Here is a 21,624-nt window from a genome sequence, read left to right on the forward strand (position 1 = left end):
GAAGTCAGTGCAATGGGGGATAACTCTCGGTCTTGAATGGGTCTCTCCCTCGTTTCACAAATGGCAGTAATTTTAACATTTCCCATTGCTTAGGGAAGATATGTTCTCAGAAAATTCTGTAAATAAGACTTGATATGAAAAATCTTGTATTCTCTGAGGTGTGTTTATTCATTGAATATATTATATCATCCAGTTCAAGAGCTGATTCATTACATCTACTTAGAGAAGATTGAAAGTCCCTCATAGTAAAAGGTATTTTGTTTTGTTCATTCCTCGATGTATTAAAATCAATTTCTACCTGTTCTATTACTCACATTTTTGTGTGCGGTATCTGGTGAAAGCTGATCTTTTAGTTTTACGAGTCCACCAGGGAACTGGTCGTTGGATAAATATGCCTGAAATCCCAGGTACTGACCAAGGACTAGACGAGAATATAATATTATTAAAAAATCAAAAGCACCATATCTACAGAAGGAGTCATCAGGTGAGTCATCTATGGAGCTGTGTTCCTGGAATGTTGCTCAATCAGCTTTGCCAATGTTCCATTTAGGTAGCCTTGAAGATGGAGGATTTGAAGCTACATTCATCACTACTAGAAAAAGGTTATTGGTAAATCTATCATTTATCACTCCAATTAAAATCAATAAGGCATTCATCACTGCATATAGATAAATCAACTGCTGGTAATGTGCCCGTTTATTGGCTTGAACGTTTAAAATAATGTGTAAACTTCCCATTCTTCAGGATTCCGACATTTTCACTTTCCATGATGGAACACAGCAATTGGGAAGACTTCACCAAATTAGATAAGAGAGAGCATACTGTAGATTTTCTTTGCAAATGGATCTGCACTCCTATCACATGGCTTCCTATATAGGCAATCCCCATTTATCGGTGACCTCAGTTATCAGCAATCAGGTTGAACAGAGCTTCTTGTCTAGCAATGAAAAATGATATATTGTTATGATACAATAAAGTTTCATACATACTTACCTGGCAGATATATACATAGCTATCGACTCCGTCGTCCCCGACAGAAATTCAAATTTCGCGGCACTCGCTACAGGTAGGTCAGGTGATCTACCGCCCTGCTCTGGGTGGCAGGACTAGGAACTATTCCCGTTTTCTAATCAGATTCTCTCTTCCACCTGTCTCCTGCGGGGAGGCTGGGTGGGTCTTCAATTGTATATATCTGCCAGGTAAGTATGTATGAAACTTTATTGTATCATAACAATATCATTTTCATACATTCAACTTACCTGTCAGATATATACATAGCTGATTGACACCCTTTGGTGGAGGGCAAGAGACAGCTAACTAACTGACTAGACAGGTAAACAACATATGTTGTAGGTATAATAAACCTTAGTTCCTACCTTATTAGATGGAAGACTTCGTGGCTACTGCCCAGGAGTCTGCTTCATCTCAAGAGCCTTAGCGAGATAGTGATCTGTGGCCAAGAGTTCTTGCCGGTCTGTCGATGGGGTCTTATCCACTTACTCGGCAGAGCCTAACTGGCGTTTGTCAAGGGGTGCTAATCCGCTTATATGACAACACGCCTTCTTTAAGGAGCACACAACCGATCCCGATCACCCGATCCTAACCCGTGTTAGTTCTAAGATTGCCAAGAGTCATCCCCAAAACTCTTAGCAAACACCACAAACTCGAAACTCATACATACAAAAATAAAAATTTTGTACCCCTCTAATAGTCAGCTGTCACTCGATTTCCAAATGAAGCGAAGTGAAGGCCGCTAGTGCGACATCTGACACTCCCATGCACAGGAAACACGAGAACACATCCGACAAGAGGGTTACGTACACAATTTAAGGATCGGTGCTCTCTCCTTTACCCAGAACCGTCTGTGCTGACACAAACGGACCTAAAGAAAAACATTTCTCATACGTTACTCGCACATCTTTTAAATAATGAGATGCAAATACTGAGTTGCATCTCCAATAGGTTGCGTCCAAAATATTTTTCAGTGACATATTTCTCTGGAACGCAATTGATGTCGCGATTGCCCTTACCTCATGAGCTCTTACTCTTAATAGATTAAAAGTCATATCTGGGCAGTTCTTATGAGCCTCGGTAATTACACTTCTAACAAAGAAGGCCAAAGCATTTTTAGACATAGGTCTCTTGGGGTCTTTTACCGAGCACCAAAGACCATGTTGTGAGCCTCCCAACCGCTTCTTCCTGTCCAGATAGAATTTCAATGCTCTAACTGGACAAAGTGATCTTTCTATTTCTCTGCCTACTAGGCTAGTAAGTCCTTTTACCTCGAAACTCCTAGGCCAGGGATTCGAAGGGTTCTCGTTTTTAGCAAGAAAAAGAGTCTGGAATGAACAAATCGCAGAATCTTCTTTGAAACCAACTCGTGACTCAAGGGCGTGCAACTCGACTGACCCTTTTAGCCGTAGCCAGAGATAGAAGAAATATACACTTTCTAGTGATATCACGGAATGAAGCCGTATGAGGTGGTTCGAACTTTTCCGAGGATAGAAATTTTAGAACCACATCTAAGTTCCAGCTCGGAATCCTAGGCTCTACTGACTTGGACGTTTCAAAAGAGCGGATGAGGTCGTGCAAATCTTTATTATTCGTCAAGTCTAAGCCTCTGTTTCTAAAGACTGACGAAAGCATACTTCTGTATCCTTTAATTGTTGGTACAGAGAGATGTGACTTTTCCCTCAGGAAAAGAAGGAAATCCGCAATTTCGGTTACAGAGGTATTGGAAGAGGACAGCTTCTTCGACCTGCACCAGTTTCTGAAAACTTCCCACTTCGATTGGTACACTCGCCTAGTAGATGATCTGCGGGCTCTAGCAATTGCGCTTGCCGCCTTGCGAGAAAACCCTCTCGCTCTGACCAATCTTTCGATAGTCGAAAGGCAGTCAGAGCAAGAGCGGGTAGATTTTGATGGTACCTCTCGAAGTGGGGTTGTTTGAGCAGATCTATCCTGTTTGGAAGAGATCTGGGAAAGTCCACTGTCCACTCCATCACCTCCGTGAACCAAATTCGGGATGGCCAATATGGGGCTATCAGAGTCATTCTGGTTCCCTTCGAGGCCACAAACTTTCTGACTACTTCCCCCAGAATCTTGAATGGGGAAAAGCGTACACGTCTAGCCCTGACCAGTCCAGGAGAAAGGCGTCTATAGCATAGGCCCTTGGATCCTCTACCAGGGCGCAAAATGTGTCTATCCTTTTGGAGAGAAACGTGGCGAATAGATCTATCTGTGGTTTCCCCCAAAGATACCAAAGGGTCTGACAGACTTCCGAGTGGAGGGTCCATTCTGTAGGAAGGACCTGGAACCTCCTGCTCAGTCTGTCCGCTCTCACGTTCCTCTCCCCTTGCACAAATCTCGTTAGAAGGACCACATTCCTTTGATTTGCCCACATCAGCAGATCTCTTGCCAGTTCGTATAGGGCGAAAGAGTGAGTTCCTCCTTGCTTCTTGACATAAGCCAGAGCGGTCGTATTGTCGGAGTTTATCTGAATTACTTTGTCTCTGACTATCTGCTCGAAGCTCCTTAACGCGAGGTGAATCGCAAAGAGCTCCTTGCAATTTATGTGCCATGACACCTGCTCTTCCGACCAGGTGCCTGACACTTCTTCGGACCTAGAGTCGCACCCCAACCTGTCTCCGATGCGTCTGAGAACAATGTCAGGTTTGGGTTCCGAACTTCTAAGGATACTCCTCTGTTTTCTTCCAAGGGGGTCAACCACCACCTTAACTGTTGTTTTACTTCTAATGAGATCGGAAACGTGTCCGAGAGCTGTCCTGTCTTCCAACTCCAACTGCTTCTCAGGAAGTACTGAAGCGGACGGAGATGCAGTCTTCCTAGAGGAAAGAACTGTTCGAGCGAGGAAAGGGTCCCCAGAAGGCTCAACCATTCCCTCGCTGAAGTACGCTCTTTCTCTAAGAAGTTCAATACTGTGACACAGCCTTTCCTTACTCTCTCTTGAGAAGGAAATACTCGAAAACCCCGAGAATCCATCTGAATCCCCAGATAGACTACGTTCTGGCTGGGGACCATCTGGGATTTCTCGAGGTTCACGATTAATCCTAATGTCTTCGTCAAATCCAGGATTGTTGACAGGTCCTCCAGACACTGCTTTTGAGACCTGGGGCCCGCTGATGAGCCAGTCGTCCAGGTATAGGGAGACGTTATCCCTTTTCATGTGAAGGTGTTTTGACACATTTTTCATTAAGTCTGTGAAGACTTGGGGAGCCGTAGAAAGGCCGAAACACAGGGCCCTGAACTGATAGATCCTTCCCTCGAACATGAAACGAAGGTACTTCCTCGACGAATGGTGAATCGGGACGTGGAAATATGCGTCTTGAAGATCTAGAGACGCCATCCAATCTCCTTGACGGAGAGCTGCAAGTACTGAGGCAGACGTTTCCATGCTGAACTTCTGTTGTTGTACGAATTTGTTCAGCGAACTTACATCCAGTACTGGTCTCCATCCCCCCGAGGCTTTCGCTACGAGAAACAAGCGATTGTAAAACCCCGGGGAGCTTTGATCCAGTACCAGCTCTATTGCTCTTTTGTCCCACATCTGCTCCACCATCTGACGAAGAGTATCCATCAGAACAGGGTCCTTGTATCTGGCTGACAGTTCCCTCGGTGACGTTGTCAACGGGGGTCTGTCCTTGAATGGGATATAATAACCCTTCTTGATTACTGACATTGACCAAGGATCGGATCCTATGTCTTCCCATGCTCCCGCAAAGAATTGTAACCTGGCTCCTACAGGTGTCTGGAGGAAAGATTTCTCATTTTCCCTTCTTAAAGGGACGGAAGGCAGATCTTCCCCTTTTTTCAGTTGATTTCCTTCTGACGATGGATCTAGCCTGAGCGCCTCCTCGAAAGGGCTGTTGTTGTTGAGTTGGCTTAGATGCTTTCTTTTCCTCACTAGCCACAGGTCTATTCTTCCTTGAGGATTGCCTCAAAAGATCCTGAGTGGCTTTCTCAGTTAGCGAATGCGCAATGTCTCTCACCAACTGCGAAGGAAATAAATGCTCAGAGAGAGGCGCATACAGCAAGGCGGATCTCTGTGAAGGAGAGACGGCCTTAGTGAGAAAGGCACTATGAACCGCTCTCTTCTTTAGTATTCCTGCACCAAAGAGGGAGCACACTTCCGCCGATCCATCTTGAACCGCCTTGTCTATGCATGTAAGGATGCTATGCAAAGTTTCAGGGCTTAGTTGTTCTTTTTCATGGGACTTCTTAGCAATGACCCCAAGGGACCAATCTAGGAAGTTAAATACTTCTAAGGTGTGAAAAAGTCCCTTGAGGAGATGGTCCATTTCCGAAAGACCCCATGTTGCTTTTGCTGAATTCAAGGCATGTCTCCTCGACGAGTCCACGAGACTGGAGAAGTCCGATTCAGCTGAAACAGGCAGAGACAATCCCATGTTTTCTCCCGTTTCGTACCATATGCCTCTCCTGCCCCTTAGTTTAGCGGGAGGCATGCAAAAGATCGTCCTTCCTAACTCCTTCTTAGTCTTGATCCAGGAGTCCAGCGATTGTAAGGCCCTTTTCATGGATATGGCCGGCTTCATTTTCAGGAAAGACGAAGACTTGTGTGCCTTCGTACTTGAAAATAGAGAGCGAGGAGAAGGAGGAGCGGCTGGAGTTAATGCATCTCCATATTCTTCTAAGAGAAGAGCAGAAAGAACTTTGTAATTCGAGAGCCCTTCTCTGTTAGTAGCTTCGTCCTCCGAGACGTCATCTAAATTAATAGGATCAGAAGGAGAAGGCTCCCTTCCCTCCTCTGTCTCCTCTCTCAATTTCTTCCTTTCCGAAGAAGAAGCACTTCTATAAGGAGATGGGCTAGGAGTAACTCTCTCCTTACGTTTATCATTAGGAGAGTCACGTATCACTGCTCTACACCTGTTAGACTCCTGTCGGATGTCAAGCTCTTCACGAGGAGAATGCGCCTGGCGTTTAGCAGGAGTATCTCGCTGAGAATACTCCTGAGGCCTGGTAGGAGTAACCTGTTTGGAATACTCCTGGCGCCTGACAGTCGTTACACTCTTCGAATACTCCTGCCGTCTGGAAGGCGCATCTCGCTCCAAATACTCCTGGCGCTTGTTAGGAGTATTAAGCTCAGAATACTCCTGGCGCTTGGTAGGCGCATCGCGCTTCGAATACTCCTGGCGCCTGGTAGAGTAAAAAGTCCAGAATACTCCTGGCGCCTGGGAGGAGTATCGAGGCCAGAGTAATCAAGGCGCTTGGCAGGAGTATCTCTTCCCGAATACTCCTGACCTACGGAAGGCGCATCTAGTTCCGAATACTCCTGATGCTTGGTAGGAGTATCGCTCATGGAATGCGCCTTTCGAATAGCAAGTATATTGCGCTTAGCGGGCGCTATACTCCTATCAGGAGTTCTCTCTTCTCCAATAGGCTCTTGTTGCTTGGATGAAGATCTGGGCCTAGAACGATCTACAGTAAAGTCTGGCTCTTGGCGCCTACTTGGCGCCTGGCTCCTAGTTGGCGCCTGAAGCTTGGTAGGAGTTACTTCCTTTCCCACATCTCGCCTGCCTAACGCACCGCTCCCCCCAGAGATGGCCACTTGTGCGACAACTCCCCTGGAGGGTTCGTCGCGCCCGACAGGAGATCGGTATTTGGATCTCTTAATAGGAAGCCTGTCATCCTTTTTACGAGTAGGCTCCTTAGAAAGTACTCCTACCAAAGACGCTATTTGCTCCTGTACATTCATCAAAATTCTCCTGGTCGAAGGCTCATTCGAATCAGGAGAAGGAGATCTGGAAGGCGCTCGAGAGTCTTTTCCCTTCCAAGGATCTAAATCCTTTCTAGCTTTCTTGATTACCGAAGGCGCCTCCTCTTCAGAGAAGCGCTCGGGGCTAGAATTAAGCTCAGGTTCTTTCCAGTTCCTTTTTAGCGGACGTGAAAGCTTCGATTCCTTCCATCCTCTTCTCGGAGAAGGCGAACTAGAAGATGAAAAGCACTCACGAAGGACGCTTTTTCTATAGCTGTCCCTGGCAGACTGAGATGTATACGATTCTGCCGAAGGGACGCCTGATCGTTGGGGATTCCCCACGACCCCCGTAAGGCTTTCGACTTTCCTTCTCCTCTGGGCCAGGGAGCTTGGAAGAGGTCTAGGCCTGGGAGCGTCGCAGGGACGACCAGACGCCCCCTCCACTACACTGGGGACACTGACATCACTCGAGAAACCACATTCACTTCTCTTACCTTCTAATGCTTCCATTTTCTCTTGCATTTTTTGAAGGGAAGCTCTGAGTTCCGCTATTTCTGAGGCGGAATCAGAGGGATAAACTTGTGAACGGGCTGAAACAGAATGGTCATAATTACGAGAAGAAGAAGAAGCTACAGAACTACTAGACAATTTCCGGCTTTTGTAAGCCGCCTTCCTCTCTCTATCCTTCTCTAACTTCTTCAAGTAAGAAGTCAGATTCTTCCATTCTTGCTCACTCAATCTCTCACACTCGTTACACGTTTTCTCAATTGAGCATTCAACCTTTCTACAACCACGACATGTAGTGTGAGGATCTACCGAAGCTTTCGGAATCCTCACCTTACAGCCCTCATTCACACACACTCTGAAGCTAACACTAGAATCAGACATATTCACGAAAATCCAAAGCGAAGTCCAAAAACCAGTCCACGATAGCGAATGCCAAACAACGATCCAAGTACGTCACCAAAAATCAGTCGAAAGATGATCAAAAGCGTTGTGAAAAAAGAATTCCAGTCAGGAGGAAGTAACAACAATGTTGATACTACCGGCGACAGAGAGAATCTGATTAGAAAACGGGAATAGTTCCTAGTCCTGCCACCCAGAGCAGGGCGGTAGATCACCTGACCTACCTGTAGCGAGTGCCGCGAAATTTGAATTTCTGTCGGGGACGACGGAGTCGATAGCTATGTATATATCTGACAGGTAAGTTGAATGTATGAAACAACCGAATTTTCAGAGCTGACTCCTGCTTATTGGCACCGAGCTTCGGTTAGCAGCGCCGATAACAGAGGCTCAGCGCTAATATCAGCAATTTTTGGTAATCATCATGCCATAGGGAACAGAACCCTTGCCGATAACCAGGGACTGTTTGTATTTGCTATAGGTGGAATGATAGGTCGTATACTCTCGTGGGCTGGGATACATATTTATTATTACCAACAATCATGGTTGCCTGCAAAGCTATACATACAGAAGCATTGGTTATTCCCATTTAGCTCTTAATCCATGACAGTTCCAGGAGAGAAAATGAACAAATTTTACTTTGGCTTTGAGGCTGTTAAACTGGAGCCCCTTTTAAGTGCTTTAAGTTTACTGACCTGCTCCTGCTTTTTCTTGAAGGAGACACAAGCAGCAGATACAGATAATGTGGCCTCCACAGAAGCAGGAGTTCCAGCAACAGCTGGTGCAACCTCCAAAAAGGCAGACACACCAGGCATAGATGGTGTAGCCTCCAGAGAGGAAGGAGTGCCATATACATCTGGCACTGCCTCAAAGAGGCAGGAGTGCTAGAAACCACTGGTGCAGCCTCCAAAGAGGCAGGAGTGCCAGCAATTAATACTGTTGTAGCTTCTGGTGAAGTATGAGTGCAGGTTGCCGCTGACCTTCCTTTTAAATTTCTAAATGAAGCACCTCTGGTAGCATTTACATTCCTTCTTCAGTTAGCTACAATGGTAGAAAATGATATTCCTGGTCTAACATACTGGCTAAAAAATTTGTTAAGCCTCTGTAAATATTATACATTCCATTACCATTAGAGTCTGTATCTTCTTTTCCATGAAGTATACATAATAATTGTGAAAATGGATTATTGTCTCCACAATGCATAAATTTTGCTTCCTTATAACGTACACCATACTCTGGTTTACTACATTCAACACAAGTTGCAGGCTTGCCTTGTAGCTTCTGCCTACAAGACCCTCTCACACGTCCATATTCTTGATAATAAAAACATCTTGGTCTTGGGATATACTTCTCAACCTTGAAGCACAACATGCTGCTTTTATTATTAGGCAAGCGAATCAAATTTAATGTAATTATCAAATTTGGAAGTGGAACTAAGGATCCATTGATTTTCATTCTTTCAATTCTAATCACACCTTGATCTTTTATTTCTTCTACAAGTTTCTCTTCTGAGTAGTATGTCATTAGTTCGGGTGCAAATATCATTCCCTTGGAATGATTCCAAAAAGCATGTAGGTACTGCACAGTCTACTTTAACTCCACCAAGATGCGATAATGCTCTTAATTTTTCACATTCTTTTGCTGATGCTGATTCTACTGTAAGTTTTCCTTGGCTTTCAGATGATATCTTAGGCGCTCAGCCACAACACTTCACAATGTCCTAGTACATATTAAAAATGTCACAATTAGAATCTTCCAGATTAAAGATCAAACACTCACAGGAGGAGAGTATAAGATGTATAGGTCCTAATGTTCGATTGTCTCCTCAAGCCCTGTATTCTTTCAAGTTTTGGTATGCACTACATTTTCCAGTCACATGCATTAAGCTACTAAATCACCATTTATAGGTAAATAATAAACCATCAATTTGGATGTGTAACTGTGGCCACTCATGAAAACAATTTGAACAAAAATGTTACAACACTTACCATAATCAAAACAATGCCAATGATGGTGCAGATTGTGATCCCAATATAAAATTGAGTGTAGTCACTGGGTTCTGGTTTAATGCCATAGTGCTTGTTAATTGCAGCTAAAGAATTGTTGGACACCAGCATCTTGAATAACCATACTGAAAAATACAAAAAAAAGACATTCCATTAATGTTTCTCCTATTCATATTTTCTAAAGTAACTTCAAGAACAATGCAGATGATACATAAAGCCATAAAGAAGTTAATTACGAGAAAAGACAGGAATGCAGTGGAATACAAAAGTTAGGCCAAGTACTGGGACTTATGAGGTCACTCAGTGCTGACAAAATCAAGAGCCTGGTTTAATGCATTCTGAATGTTGTGATAGCATATGAATAAGTCAGGCTGGTTTCAGAGATACCGGACACCTCTCTGATCCTGCAGTGGAATAACAAGACAAATACAAGGATGGGGGAGCAGGCTATTCCCATTTCTCCATTATGTCTGTAAATTTTGAATGTGATTAAGGCAATGTTTAGAACAGAATATAGAATTTAGGCCGAAGGCCAAGTGTTGTGGAAACTGAGAGTAAAAAGGTCTGAAAGATGTAACAGGAGAAAGAGGGTGGAAAGAAGAGGAGAGTAACAGAGGTACAGGGAATAGAATGAAAGGGATTGAAGCTAGGGGATAAAGGGACACTGCAAAGAACCCTAAGTAATGCCTACAGTGCACCTGCACTGATGGCACTACCACCCTGTAAAAACAACAAAGGTGTTTCAGGGACATGTCACCCTGGGGAAGTCTGGACCTGGTCACTGAGGTTATGACAGTGGTTGGCCACGTGATGGATGACTTGGCACCCTTGGTCAGGTTAGGACCCTATTTCCTAGGTTAGAGTAGGTTGGGTTCAATCAATCCTGCTCTTTCCCTTGTCCTGTGCTTCTTTCCCCACCCAAAAACCACTCTCTCTCTCTCTCTCTCTCTCTCTCTCTCTCTCTCTCTCTCTCTCTCTCTCTCACATGCACTGTGGTCCCCTCAATTGCAGTTTATAGTGCTGAGAGCTATGCGGAGATTCAGAGCTGAAATGTAAATTGGGAGTAAAAGGGTTTGGAAGGTTGCAACAGGAGGAAAACCTCGCACTATGAAAAATTGTTAGAGGGGGTGGAGAGTCAAATGAAGAAAGAGAAGTAAAAATAAAGTGGCCATACTGACCCCAAGGCTACTTCACTTTGTGGGCTACAATGGAAAAACTTCAGGCCTCAACTAGCTGCTACTCAAGTCAAACTTCTTCCATGATTTGAATGCATTCACGCAAATGAGGACTTCTTATTGGAAGATATTGCTGCATCAGCTGCATTCAACTTGTAAATAGTCTTCTCTATATTTCTAATAACTGCTTTCTCCTCTGCTATTACAACTGGCGAGTATTGCGCCAATATGATTCATCAGGAGGAGTCAATTTTAGGGATATTGCTTAAAATATTTATTTATTTGTCACAGTAAATAGACAAATAGATCAAAATATAAGTCGATCTAGTGGCCAACGTTTCTCGCAGTATCATCTGAGCATGATCACGGCAGTGGATCGGAGCAGACTGTAGATGCTGTCAGGATCTACTTAATATATAGTGGTAGGTCAGCAGGGGGGTCAATCGCTCGCTGAGTTTTCATTGGTTGGTGGCGCAATGCGTTCCTGCTATTGGTTGGAGGAAGTTTCTTTCAAGAGACTTCTCGTCATTGAAGGTCACTCAGTTGCAGCCTAGCATACCGTTGAGGCTGGGGCATGACTTCCCTGATGCTGCAATATCTTTCAATAAGACTAGTTTGAAAGAGGGTCTCATTCCAATATATACTGACTTCTTTCTATTACATAAAATGACACTTCAAACCATTTTTTTGGGTAAATGACCGATTGGTGACTAGTAGCCACCTCTCGCGGAATGTGGCTACTTCCCAAAAGTGCTTGAATTGTGCCATTATTTTGTAATTTTGAAGAAAACACTTACTTCGTGAGGACCGTAGAGGTCACAGTGTGCTGCCAGGATGGGCCACAATTCTTGACTGATGTTAATAGTAGTGAATTCAAGTACTTTTTTGAGAAGGTGGCCACATTTCTGGATCGGTGGCCACTATGTGGCCATTCGGTCATGTACCATAATTCTTCCTAAATTATAAAAAGACACTTCAAAGCATTATTATAACCGTGTCATTCGTGGGTAGTTTGCAGAACGATGGGATCTGGCCTTCCTGATGTTTAGCATTCTTTGGGGAGTCCAGGGAGGGAGAAGCCGCCCCGGTCCAGGTCAGGGCATGGCGCCCCCAGTGAGGTTAGGAAGATTAGGTAGGTCAAGCCAAGACATGGAAACAGGCGCCTCATATAGGAGGTAATTCTAGGCAATAACTCCCCATAGACTGCAAGGAACATTCCGGTGAATACAACAGCCACTAGGGTAAACGACCAAATGGCCACCGCATCACTTGAAATGACCACTTTCTTCACTTATTATTGGTGAAACAACAATATAATTACTACATCTTTAAGGAGACCATTCAAAAGACTAAGTGTCAATCTTTTGAATGGTACCTATGCTTAGCCTAAAGATGTACCTAATTTTAATGTTGTTTCACCAATTGAATATTGAGAGAAAAAAAAAGTGGTCATTTTGAGTAAATGGTGGCCATTTACCCTACCTAGGTAGTGATTGGGGTGTCAAATGTATTTAGCCGTGTTTAGTGCTAGCCCAGGGGGGTTAATTACAGTTGAACACCCCCCCCCCAATTACAGAAAATTATTAATAAGCAACCCAAATACTATGGGAAACAAACTGTCACTTCCAAAGAAATACCAGATGCGGAGTTAGGTAGTAAGTAGATACCTAGATCTACCCTTGGTATCCTAGCCCCTAGGTGGATCTATAGTAGGTATAGTAAGGTGGTCTGGTAACCACCTGAATACTTAGGTATAGCTACTAGGTACAACCTACCCCCTACTACTAGTGTTGAATAATTGAATATGGAAAATAGGCCAAATGCCAAACACTGGGACCTATGAGGCTATTCAGCAATTAAACGGAAACTGACAGTAATAGGGATGAAAGGTGCAACAGGAGGAAAACCTTGCAGTTGCAGTATAGCTAGGTACCTAGCTAGTGCTGTGAAGAAATTATTAGGAGAGGGTGGATAGTAAGATGGAAGACAGATACTAGGGTAGAACATCACAGCAGGCCAAGCAGGCCACCTACCATCAATGCAAGCCACCCTCCGAAAAAGTACATTATAACGCGTCCTGACACCCGAGATGGCATCAGTCGCGACTTGTTGTTGGTGAGAAACGGAGCTAAAGACTCTACTCTCCTTTCGAAGTAAGTATTTTTTTTCTCCAAAGTTAGAAATTAAGGCCAAATTTTAAGATTTAAACAGAGGGTACTGAAAATGGCGCCCACGGCAGTGGAAATCTCACCAAAACGCTTTAGAAATTTTTACTTACAACTAAAAAATGTTTCGAAGATTGACGCCATCTCGATGTTTACGAGTCGCTTGTGTCAACAAACTTTCCATTTCCTGTGATAAATCCGCACACCACTTGTACCCACAGACCTGGAGCACTTTTATCACAACAATCGAACACGATTTCTCATCAACAACAAGCCAGGCGTAAACAGCTGTTTGGGTAGAAGATGACGAGAAGCGTGCTCGTTGGCTAATTTTTAAATAAGTAGTAAAACATCAATATTTTACATATTTATGATGATTTAATTTGAAAATATCGTTATTGAAAAAAGTAACTCGACTCTGACTCAAATTTAAGTAATTATTTTTCTGAATTAGAACGTTCTTTCAAGTTCTGTATTATGACGTCACGACATCTTGACTTTCGTACCTATTGTAAATAATTGCTATACTCAACTGTCATTGCAGAACAGTTTACCAGTTATTCATGCAGATTGTTATCAGCTATACATGTAATTGTTATAATCGTAATGCGCCATATATATCTTTATTATTTACTTTTTGGATATATGAAGATGTTTTACTGCTGGATTATCGCCGTAGTGTGACGCAATCGTTTTCGGTCCATGGGCCTCTGTCTGTTTTCGCACCATAAGGAAAATTATGGGGCCGAATTTGCAATGACCAGAAAGTCTTAGAAAAGGAAAGTTAGCATTGAGGGGCATATGTTTTTGACTGAGAAAAAATGATATTGTTATGATACAATAAAGTTTTATGCAATACTTACCTGGCAGGTATATATATAGCTGTATTTTCTGAAGTCCGACAGAATTTAAAAAAACTCCGACACACGCAGTGGTCGCCAGGTGTTAGTACCCATTCCCGCCGCTGGGAGGCGGGGTATCAGGAACCATTCCCATTTTCTATTCATAATTTTTTATTTCCACTGTCCCCTGAGGGGAGGTGGGTGGGTGACTTGAATATATATATATCTGCCAGTTAAGTATGAACAAACTTTGTATCATAACAATATCATTTTTGCTCATGAACTTACCTGTCATATATATATATAGTTTGAACCCCCACCGTTGGAGGTGGGAAGGGACAGAATAGAAGGATTTTGGGACACAAATGCATGCAGATGATTTACATCTTGGTTCCACCTGTTTAGCATAGCCGACTTCGTGATTACTGTCACCCAAGTCTGCTTCGCTTTACTAGAGTTGCCAGCGAGGTAGAGACTATGAAGCTGGTGCACTCCAGATGATCTGTCAACGGGGGCGTGACCACAATGTGACTAGACCATATTGACCATACCATAAGGGCTAAGAAGTAAAATAAATATATATATATAACTATATATATCACCACCTGACCAACCTAGCCAAAGTTAATGTGTGTTAACTAAGGCTTCAGAGTTAAGAAGTCGCCGTTGTCAGCGACTCCACAACTAAATTAAGAGCTCTTCCTAACCATTTTCTACAGGATAGGATGAGTAGTACTTCTTGCCCCCAAGATTGTGTCTGCAGACACGTATGGCCCTAGCGAGCAGCAGATCTCATATGCCATCTTCACATCTCGCAGGGAGTGTGAAGTGAACCCAGAGTTGCTTCGCTAAAAACATGGTACTCAGGATGTTGCTGAGATGCCATGCTCTGTTGAAATGCTTCCGAGGCCGCGCCCTCACCCTCGTGAGCATTCAGATAAAAAGCTTTCAAATCTTTGTGCAAACACAATGAAGGAGCATTTTTTTGAAAGAACTCCTTAACCCCTAAAACCAGGGTGTACTTCGTATGGGCAAGTCTGGTCTTTTTCGGAACACTGCAGATTGCCCGACTGACTTCGACTTTCTTGATTTTAAGTAGATAAAACTTGAGAGACCTGACAGGGCACAGGACTCTCTCTGGCTCCTGCCCACTAACTTGTGCCATCCTTGCTTCCAAGATCCTGGCCCAAGGACAAAAAGGGTTTCCATTCTTAGGCCATAACGAAAGGCTTAGAGAGCACACCTCCTTGTGTTTTCTAAAGCCAAAACTTGTGACGATGGCTTAAAACCTCTCACTCAACCCTCTTTGTCGTATCTAGGTTGGTTAGAAGAAGGCCTCCCTGATCACATACAAGAAGTTAACAGGCAGAGAGGTTCGAATGCTTTTGACATCACGAACTTCAGACTACGTCTAAGTTCCATATTGAAAGCTTCGATCCGGAAATGCACAGTCTGTACTAAAGTCAGGTGAACGACCAGTTGACCAGTCAGACGAATCAAGGACAGCAAGGCTGTACCCTGAAGACCAAAAGGCACTATTCTTAGCTGAAGGATGAGTGTCTGGACTGCCTGGGCGATTCAATCTAAGCAAACCTTGGGGGTGTATCAACGCAACCCCCCAACGTCGTCCGCAATCGACTTCGTCAATAAGAAACTCAGGGCTACTATATGTCGCCTGATCTGCACGAGTGTCTGACTCCGAGAAAACAGGCGAGGCAAAAAGTAGATGGTGAGCTAGAATCGAGATTCCACAGACCTCAATGATCGTGAAGGTCTTTTTTTTGTTTGACAGATGTAAATCTGTCAAACAACATTCTCTGTTGTCTGTTCGCACTGGCAGAATTTTCAAAACTCTCGGGCAACGCTAGACCACTGGTAGTTCAGGTGATCTCCCCCACGTTCCAGTGGCGCTGGTACTTGGAACTATTCCTGTTTCCTCAGATTTTCTCTGAACCCTGTCTCCTGAGGGGAGGAGGGTGGGAATTTAATTATATATACCTGCCAGGTAAGTATGCATAAAAACTTTATTGTATCATAACAATATCATTTTTATGCATGACACTTACCTGGCAGGTATATATATAGCTGATTGACACATTTGGAGGTGGGTCACAGACAGCAACATCGTCATAATTCAAAATTAACTAATTTTTAAAACTTATTTATTAAGTTCCTTACCTGCTAAGGTAGCTGACTTCGTAGGTCCTGCCTCTTAGCCTGCTAAACCTTAGTAGCTCTCAAACTAGGATGTGACCTGTTTGTTGAGAAAGCTAATAACAAGGGTCTGACAACTGGACGTGACCAATTTGTTGACAGGAACCCTAGCCCTCTCTTACCAGGGGCATTCATGCTAGGATAAAGTTAGACCACCTGAACCACACACAAAGCTAACGTAACACATTACACTTCACATACTGAAGAGGAAATAACCCTCTCAGACAACCATAAAAGAACATCACTTAATTAAAATACCTAGCATGTTAGTAATCTATCGTTGCTGCCGTCGATCGAGACGATTCGTACGGACTTTTGCAATCCTGTAACGAACCTCTAGATGATCGTTCCATTCTACGCCTGTTGTTATAATAGGCTCTTTCTCGTAAACTCGAGCAGGGACCGAGAGAAGATACTTCTTAAGATATGAGAGAGCTGTGGAATATCAGAGTTGATGTGGACCACTGGTTCCAAAAACTCGTTTCGAGGACTGGAGGGACGACCGAATTGCATTTACTTCTTTCAGATTAAGATCCAGGACATCTGAAACACTATCCAGATGTCCGGCACCTCCTTCTATCATGACGCACTAGAAGATGTTCAGAATAATTCCTAGATCTTGGAATAATAAATTTGTCAGTTTCCCGGTGGTAAAAAAACTGGTGTCCTGAATTAGCAGTCTATTCGGGGAAACAAATTCTTTTTTAGGAGGAAATGGGTGCCCCAGCAAGCTCATCCATTCCTTCCCCGAGTATGCTTACTTCCCTATAAGGCTGCGCTTTGCCTAAGCAGGAGAGCATATAAAAGTGCAATGTTGCGGTAGACTCGTAGTTCTATACCGTGCGGTAACGAGCACCGAAAGGATTAAGAGATAACTCTGTTGAACAGAGTAAGGCAAAACTAATGCAACGTTATTCATTCACGTAAGAAATCCCCTCAATCTTAGGCTAAAGTCCGTGACTGTAGACAGCGATACAGTTAGTCAGTCAATCCCGCAGGAGAGACGTAACCGCCAGCACAGAGATACGGTTAGTCAGTCAACCCCGCAGGGGAGAGAGACGTAACCTACAGCGCATGACAGCGCACGATCTGTTACTGGCTCGGTTGGAACTTGGACAGTCAGACACAGCAGCAGCCAGCAGCTTACGAACGCCTCGTCCTCTTACTTTATGTCTGGGTTGCCAGCTACCCTATTCTACGAAGAAATAGGTCCGTTATTTTTTGAACAAAAAGAGACTCTCAAGCTGGTATATTTAAGCGAAACAGAAAACGCTAAATATTTAGATGCGTTTGTGTCGTCAGAACACTACCATACAACGGTAAAAGATAAATCGGAAACTCCTGGAAGGCTGCAGAGAGTGACGATTAAATGTCCTTAAAATAGTAGCCCATAGCCCTCTCGTTTTGCCATCCAAGAGGTAACTACAGCAAGCGTGTATGACTTGAACCAACCAGTAGTAAAATAACGCAAGGCAAAAAAAAAAAAAAAAAAAAAAAAAAAAAAAAAAAAAAAAAAAAAAAAAATCACAAAAGTTTGTTCATACTTACCTGGCAGACATATATATAGCTGAATTCGGAAATACAGCTACATACATATCTGACAGGCAAGTTTCATGAACAAAACTTAGAGAATCGAAGCAGACAGCTCAAGCTTCTTAAGATACTGGACATACGCGTTCATTGACGACTTTGACGTAGTCTACCAGGTCTATTTCTTGTACGAGTCTGCGAATGAGGAAGGAGAGCTCTTCCGAACCTTGTCCTTATTCGCTTACGCAATATCAAGTTAATGAGATGTTTGTCAATGAGAACTAACCCATTAACGGTACGAGAGATATTTTGTCAATGAGGGGAGACCCACTTACTTGACAAAACGATAGTATATTGTCAATGGGGGAAAGTCACTGAATTGACAAAACGTAATCCAGGAAGTCGAGCCTTTTATTTTTCGATTCCCGTCTCAAACAAGGAAGGGACAAGAATCCTGTTAAGAGACTGGGCTTACGGTAGGTAGAACGACGATGCTCAATCGGCATGGAAGTCTCACTAGAAAACTAACCAAAATCTATCATTGAAAAACCAATTCAGATGGTCTAAAAGCTTTAATTTAGTGGCAGTATGGCAAAGGAAGTCCTGTCTTGCGCTTTCCTGAAGAGCGTCCTTTTGATGAGTGCCTTTGCAAGAATCCTACTGAACGTTTGCCGAAAATCCTGACGTTCAGGACGTCGAGCCTTTACATAACCCGTAACTGCTGTCTTGCGCTTTCCTGAAGACGTAACGTGATTAATTGCGTACATACTAAACAAACTTTTTCCTTACGGAATTAGACACGTTTACTGATTAATTGCGTACATACGAATCATACTTTTTCCTTACGGAAATAGACATGATTACTGATTAATTGCGCCCCCCCAAGTGCGGAACAACTACCGAAGCTTTCGGTAGCCACACCTATCTTTGCAGACAAAACACTCTGAAACTAGCCTAACTAGATTCAGATATCTTATGCAAAAATGAATCAAATTCAAATCAATTTAAGATAGCGTTATGCCTAGCCACAAATCCAAGTAAATAAATTAAAAGACAATTAGGATACTTAGCGGCAAATGAAGTTTCCAAAATCTAAGCCGGAGGTACTGAAAACAGGTGTTTTCAGTACCCGGCGACAAAAGTTTATGCATAGAAAATGGAATGGTTCCTGATACCCGCCTCCAGCGGCGGGAAATGGGTACTAACCACCTGGCCGACCACTGCGTTGTGTCGGAATTGTTTTTTTTTAAAAAATTCTGTCGGACTTCATACAGCTATATATATACCTGCCAGGTAAGTGTCATGCATAAAAATACAAATTTATACCATAGCTAGCTTGTAAAAAATACTTGGTTATAAAAACTTGATTGACAACTAAGCAGCATGTCTACTATGGGTTTCAGAGACAGTGCAAGCACGTTTTTGGGCAATACCTATTTCTGTAACGAACACTCGTAACAGAACGAGATTTTGCTATAGTGCATTACACCCAGTGCCGTATTTATAAGGGTATCGTGAATCACTAATCGTAAAGAATAACGACACTTGTCCTTGTACCAAGAGACAAAAACTCCATTATGCAGAAATGGATACGAACACGCGTATAAAGCTCCACCTACCCTCTCCCCACCCCCCCCCCCCCCAATCCACCACCGCCATCCCTTTTTCTTCTTCGTTTCCTCCCTCCGCCTTCCTTTCTCTCTCTCTCTCTCTCTCTCTCATCATCTCTCTCTCTCTCTCTCTCTCTGTTGCCATTCGTATGTGTTGACCCTCCAAACTGGGTATAAGACTACACACAAAACGTTGAAATTGGTGAAATTAGGCTATGTATTGGAAGTATATATACATAAATATTAAAGCAATTTTATCATTATTGCATTACTATGACAACTAGAATTCATGGAAAACATTTATAACCTGTTAAGCGTCACCCACGTAATAATACGTTTACCGCGATCTACTCGGTAGCGCCTTCAACGGGATATTACGTTCAAGACTTTAACTGTGCTTGTCAAGCCGTCAGCCCCGTAATAATACGTTTACTCGTATAGAAAGTGTAGGAACATCATTTGGTAACACTCTCAGCACATGGGAAACTTATTTCCAGCCTGGCAACTCTTTCCTTGGTGGTCGCTTATGCTAGAAAACTGCCTGTCCCCTGGTTGGTTTTCTTTCAATACGCTTCGGGCGTTTATCGAGACAAATTGGATTTCGCGTCTTTTCACAATGAATGTCCCAAAGAGGAGCATATTTCTTTAGGTGAGATCAATCAAATACAAGATGAGGAGTGTGATATTGATAACCTATTTGATGATGAGAGCTCTAGTTCTGAATCCTCCAGTGATGATACAAACTTTTCTTCCAATTGCGGGAGTGAAGATGACTTTTCTTTGCCGAGTGACTGGACTCCGAGAGAGAGAGAGAGAGAGAGAGAGAGAGAGAGAGAGAGAGAGAGCAGAGAGAGAGAGACGAGAGAGAGAGAGAGAGAAGCCTACAGTTAATTTATCAGTATGATAACAAGCATAAAACATAATCATTAACTTTGAAAAACTATCATCAGTGCTATGATCGCTGATTACAAAAAAAGCGTGACGGTACGTTAGCAGCGAGCTCATCAGGGGCGGACACTTAACAGGATAATAATGGAACGGCGTATGTGTGAAGCCTCCACTAATGTGGCAACGATGATTTTGCCATTCTTAGCATGCAAACATTAAAGGTTACATTTATTTCTGGCATAACGATTATTAAGAAATTCAAAATACTAATAAAGACTGAAATCAATGAAAAGTGCTAGCAAAAACAAAAAAAAAAAAAAAGCAAAAAAAAAAAAAAAACGTAGTCGTTCCTCTGCACTTTTCCGTATTCGTTTCTCTAGGTGGTTTTTCGGCCCAGCCATGTACGAAAACATTAGAAAAAAGAAACATTTGATTTTATCTACTTTAGAAATATCTGTAATTTTTCGGGATAATTTGGTTGCAAAAAAGGGATAATATACATGAATTTAAATCAAAATTTTTAAATAACAAAGTAAATTTAAACTAAATAACGAGTAAAGTAAACAGTTTAGGGAATAAAAACTTTGCAGTTTCGTCGTCTGTCGTCGTCTGCTGTTCGAAATTGGTGTTTATGGCGCGCGCGCTTAGAAAGCCAGAACAGCAACGGGTTTAAAGTGCAATGTGGAGTGAACTGAGACCAAAATGTGTATAATAACAATCAAATAAGCACTGTGGAGTTTCAGTTGTGATGGCAGTAAGGATAAAAAACCGCCGATTACAAGGTAAGAATGAATTCAGTTCCAACCATAACCCCGGGAATAACAAGTTTCATACTTTCACTAATATAGGCAACAAAATGTTGTTTTATTGTGCTGATTACAACTGCAATCTTGAGTAAGATCAATAAACGTTACATACATACGCTAACATTGTTCAAATGAGTGCTGGGAAGGACTGGGGAAAGAGTGGTGGCCGTCACTGATGAGAACCGTCCATGCAAAACGTAGCCGCCATATTGGATTTCAAAACTGCCTTGAAAATGTTATTGTTAGTATACAATAAGGTTTTGTACATACTTACCTGGCAGATATATACTTAGCTATACGTCTCTGACGTCACGACAGAATTCAAAACTCGCGCACACGCGACAGGTAGGTCAGGTGATCTACCTTACCCGCCGCTGGGTGGCGGATGTAAGAACCAATCTCCCTTTCCAGCCAGAATTTTTCCTTCCACCACCGGTCTCCTGAGGGGAGGCTGGGCGGGCCATCAATCGTATATATCTGCCAGGTAAGTATGTACAAAACCTTATTGTATACTAACAATAACATTTTTTTGTACATGAAACTTTCCTGTCAGATATATACTTAGCTGATTGACACCCTTGGTGGAGGGAAAGAGACAGCAATATAAATATGGAAAAAAGGGGAAAACAACACTAGTTGTAGGATGTAAAAACAACCTTGGTTCTTACCTGTTTAGGCAGAAGACTTCGTAGTACTGTCTATGAGTCTGCGTTGCCTTAAGAGCTTCAGCGAGGGCGTGACCTACAGCTGAC

General features: G+C 42.9%; 1 protein-coding gene across 3 annotated transcripts in view; it reads right to left on the reverse strand.

The window, feature by feature from the left end:
• LOC135213195 (uncharacterized) overlaps positions 1 to 21,624 on the reverse strand; it is a 35,117-nt gene that overhangs the window by 2,171 nt on the left and 11,322 nt on the right. For all 3 annotated transcript variants that reach the window (XM_064247166.1, XM_064247165.1, XM_064247167.1), the window contains exon 2: positions 9,625 to 9,767. In XM_064247166.1, the coding sequence (XP_064103236.1) occupies positions 9,625 to 9,753 (129 nt within the window). In that variant the 5' untranslated portion in view covers positions 9,754 to 9,767. The remainder of the gene's footprint in view (positions 1 to 9,624; positions 9,768 to 21,624) is intronic.

Source organism: Macrobrachium nipponense, chromosome 42 (assembly GCF_015104395.2).
Source record: "Macrobrachium nipponense isolate FS-2020 chromosome 42, ASM1510439v2, whole genome shotgun sequence".
In the NCBI taxonomy this organism is placed as follows: domain Eukaryota; kingdom Metazoa; phylum Arthropoda; class Malacostraca; order Decapoda; family Palaemonidae; genus Macrobrachium; species Macrobrachium nipponense.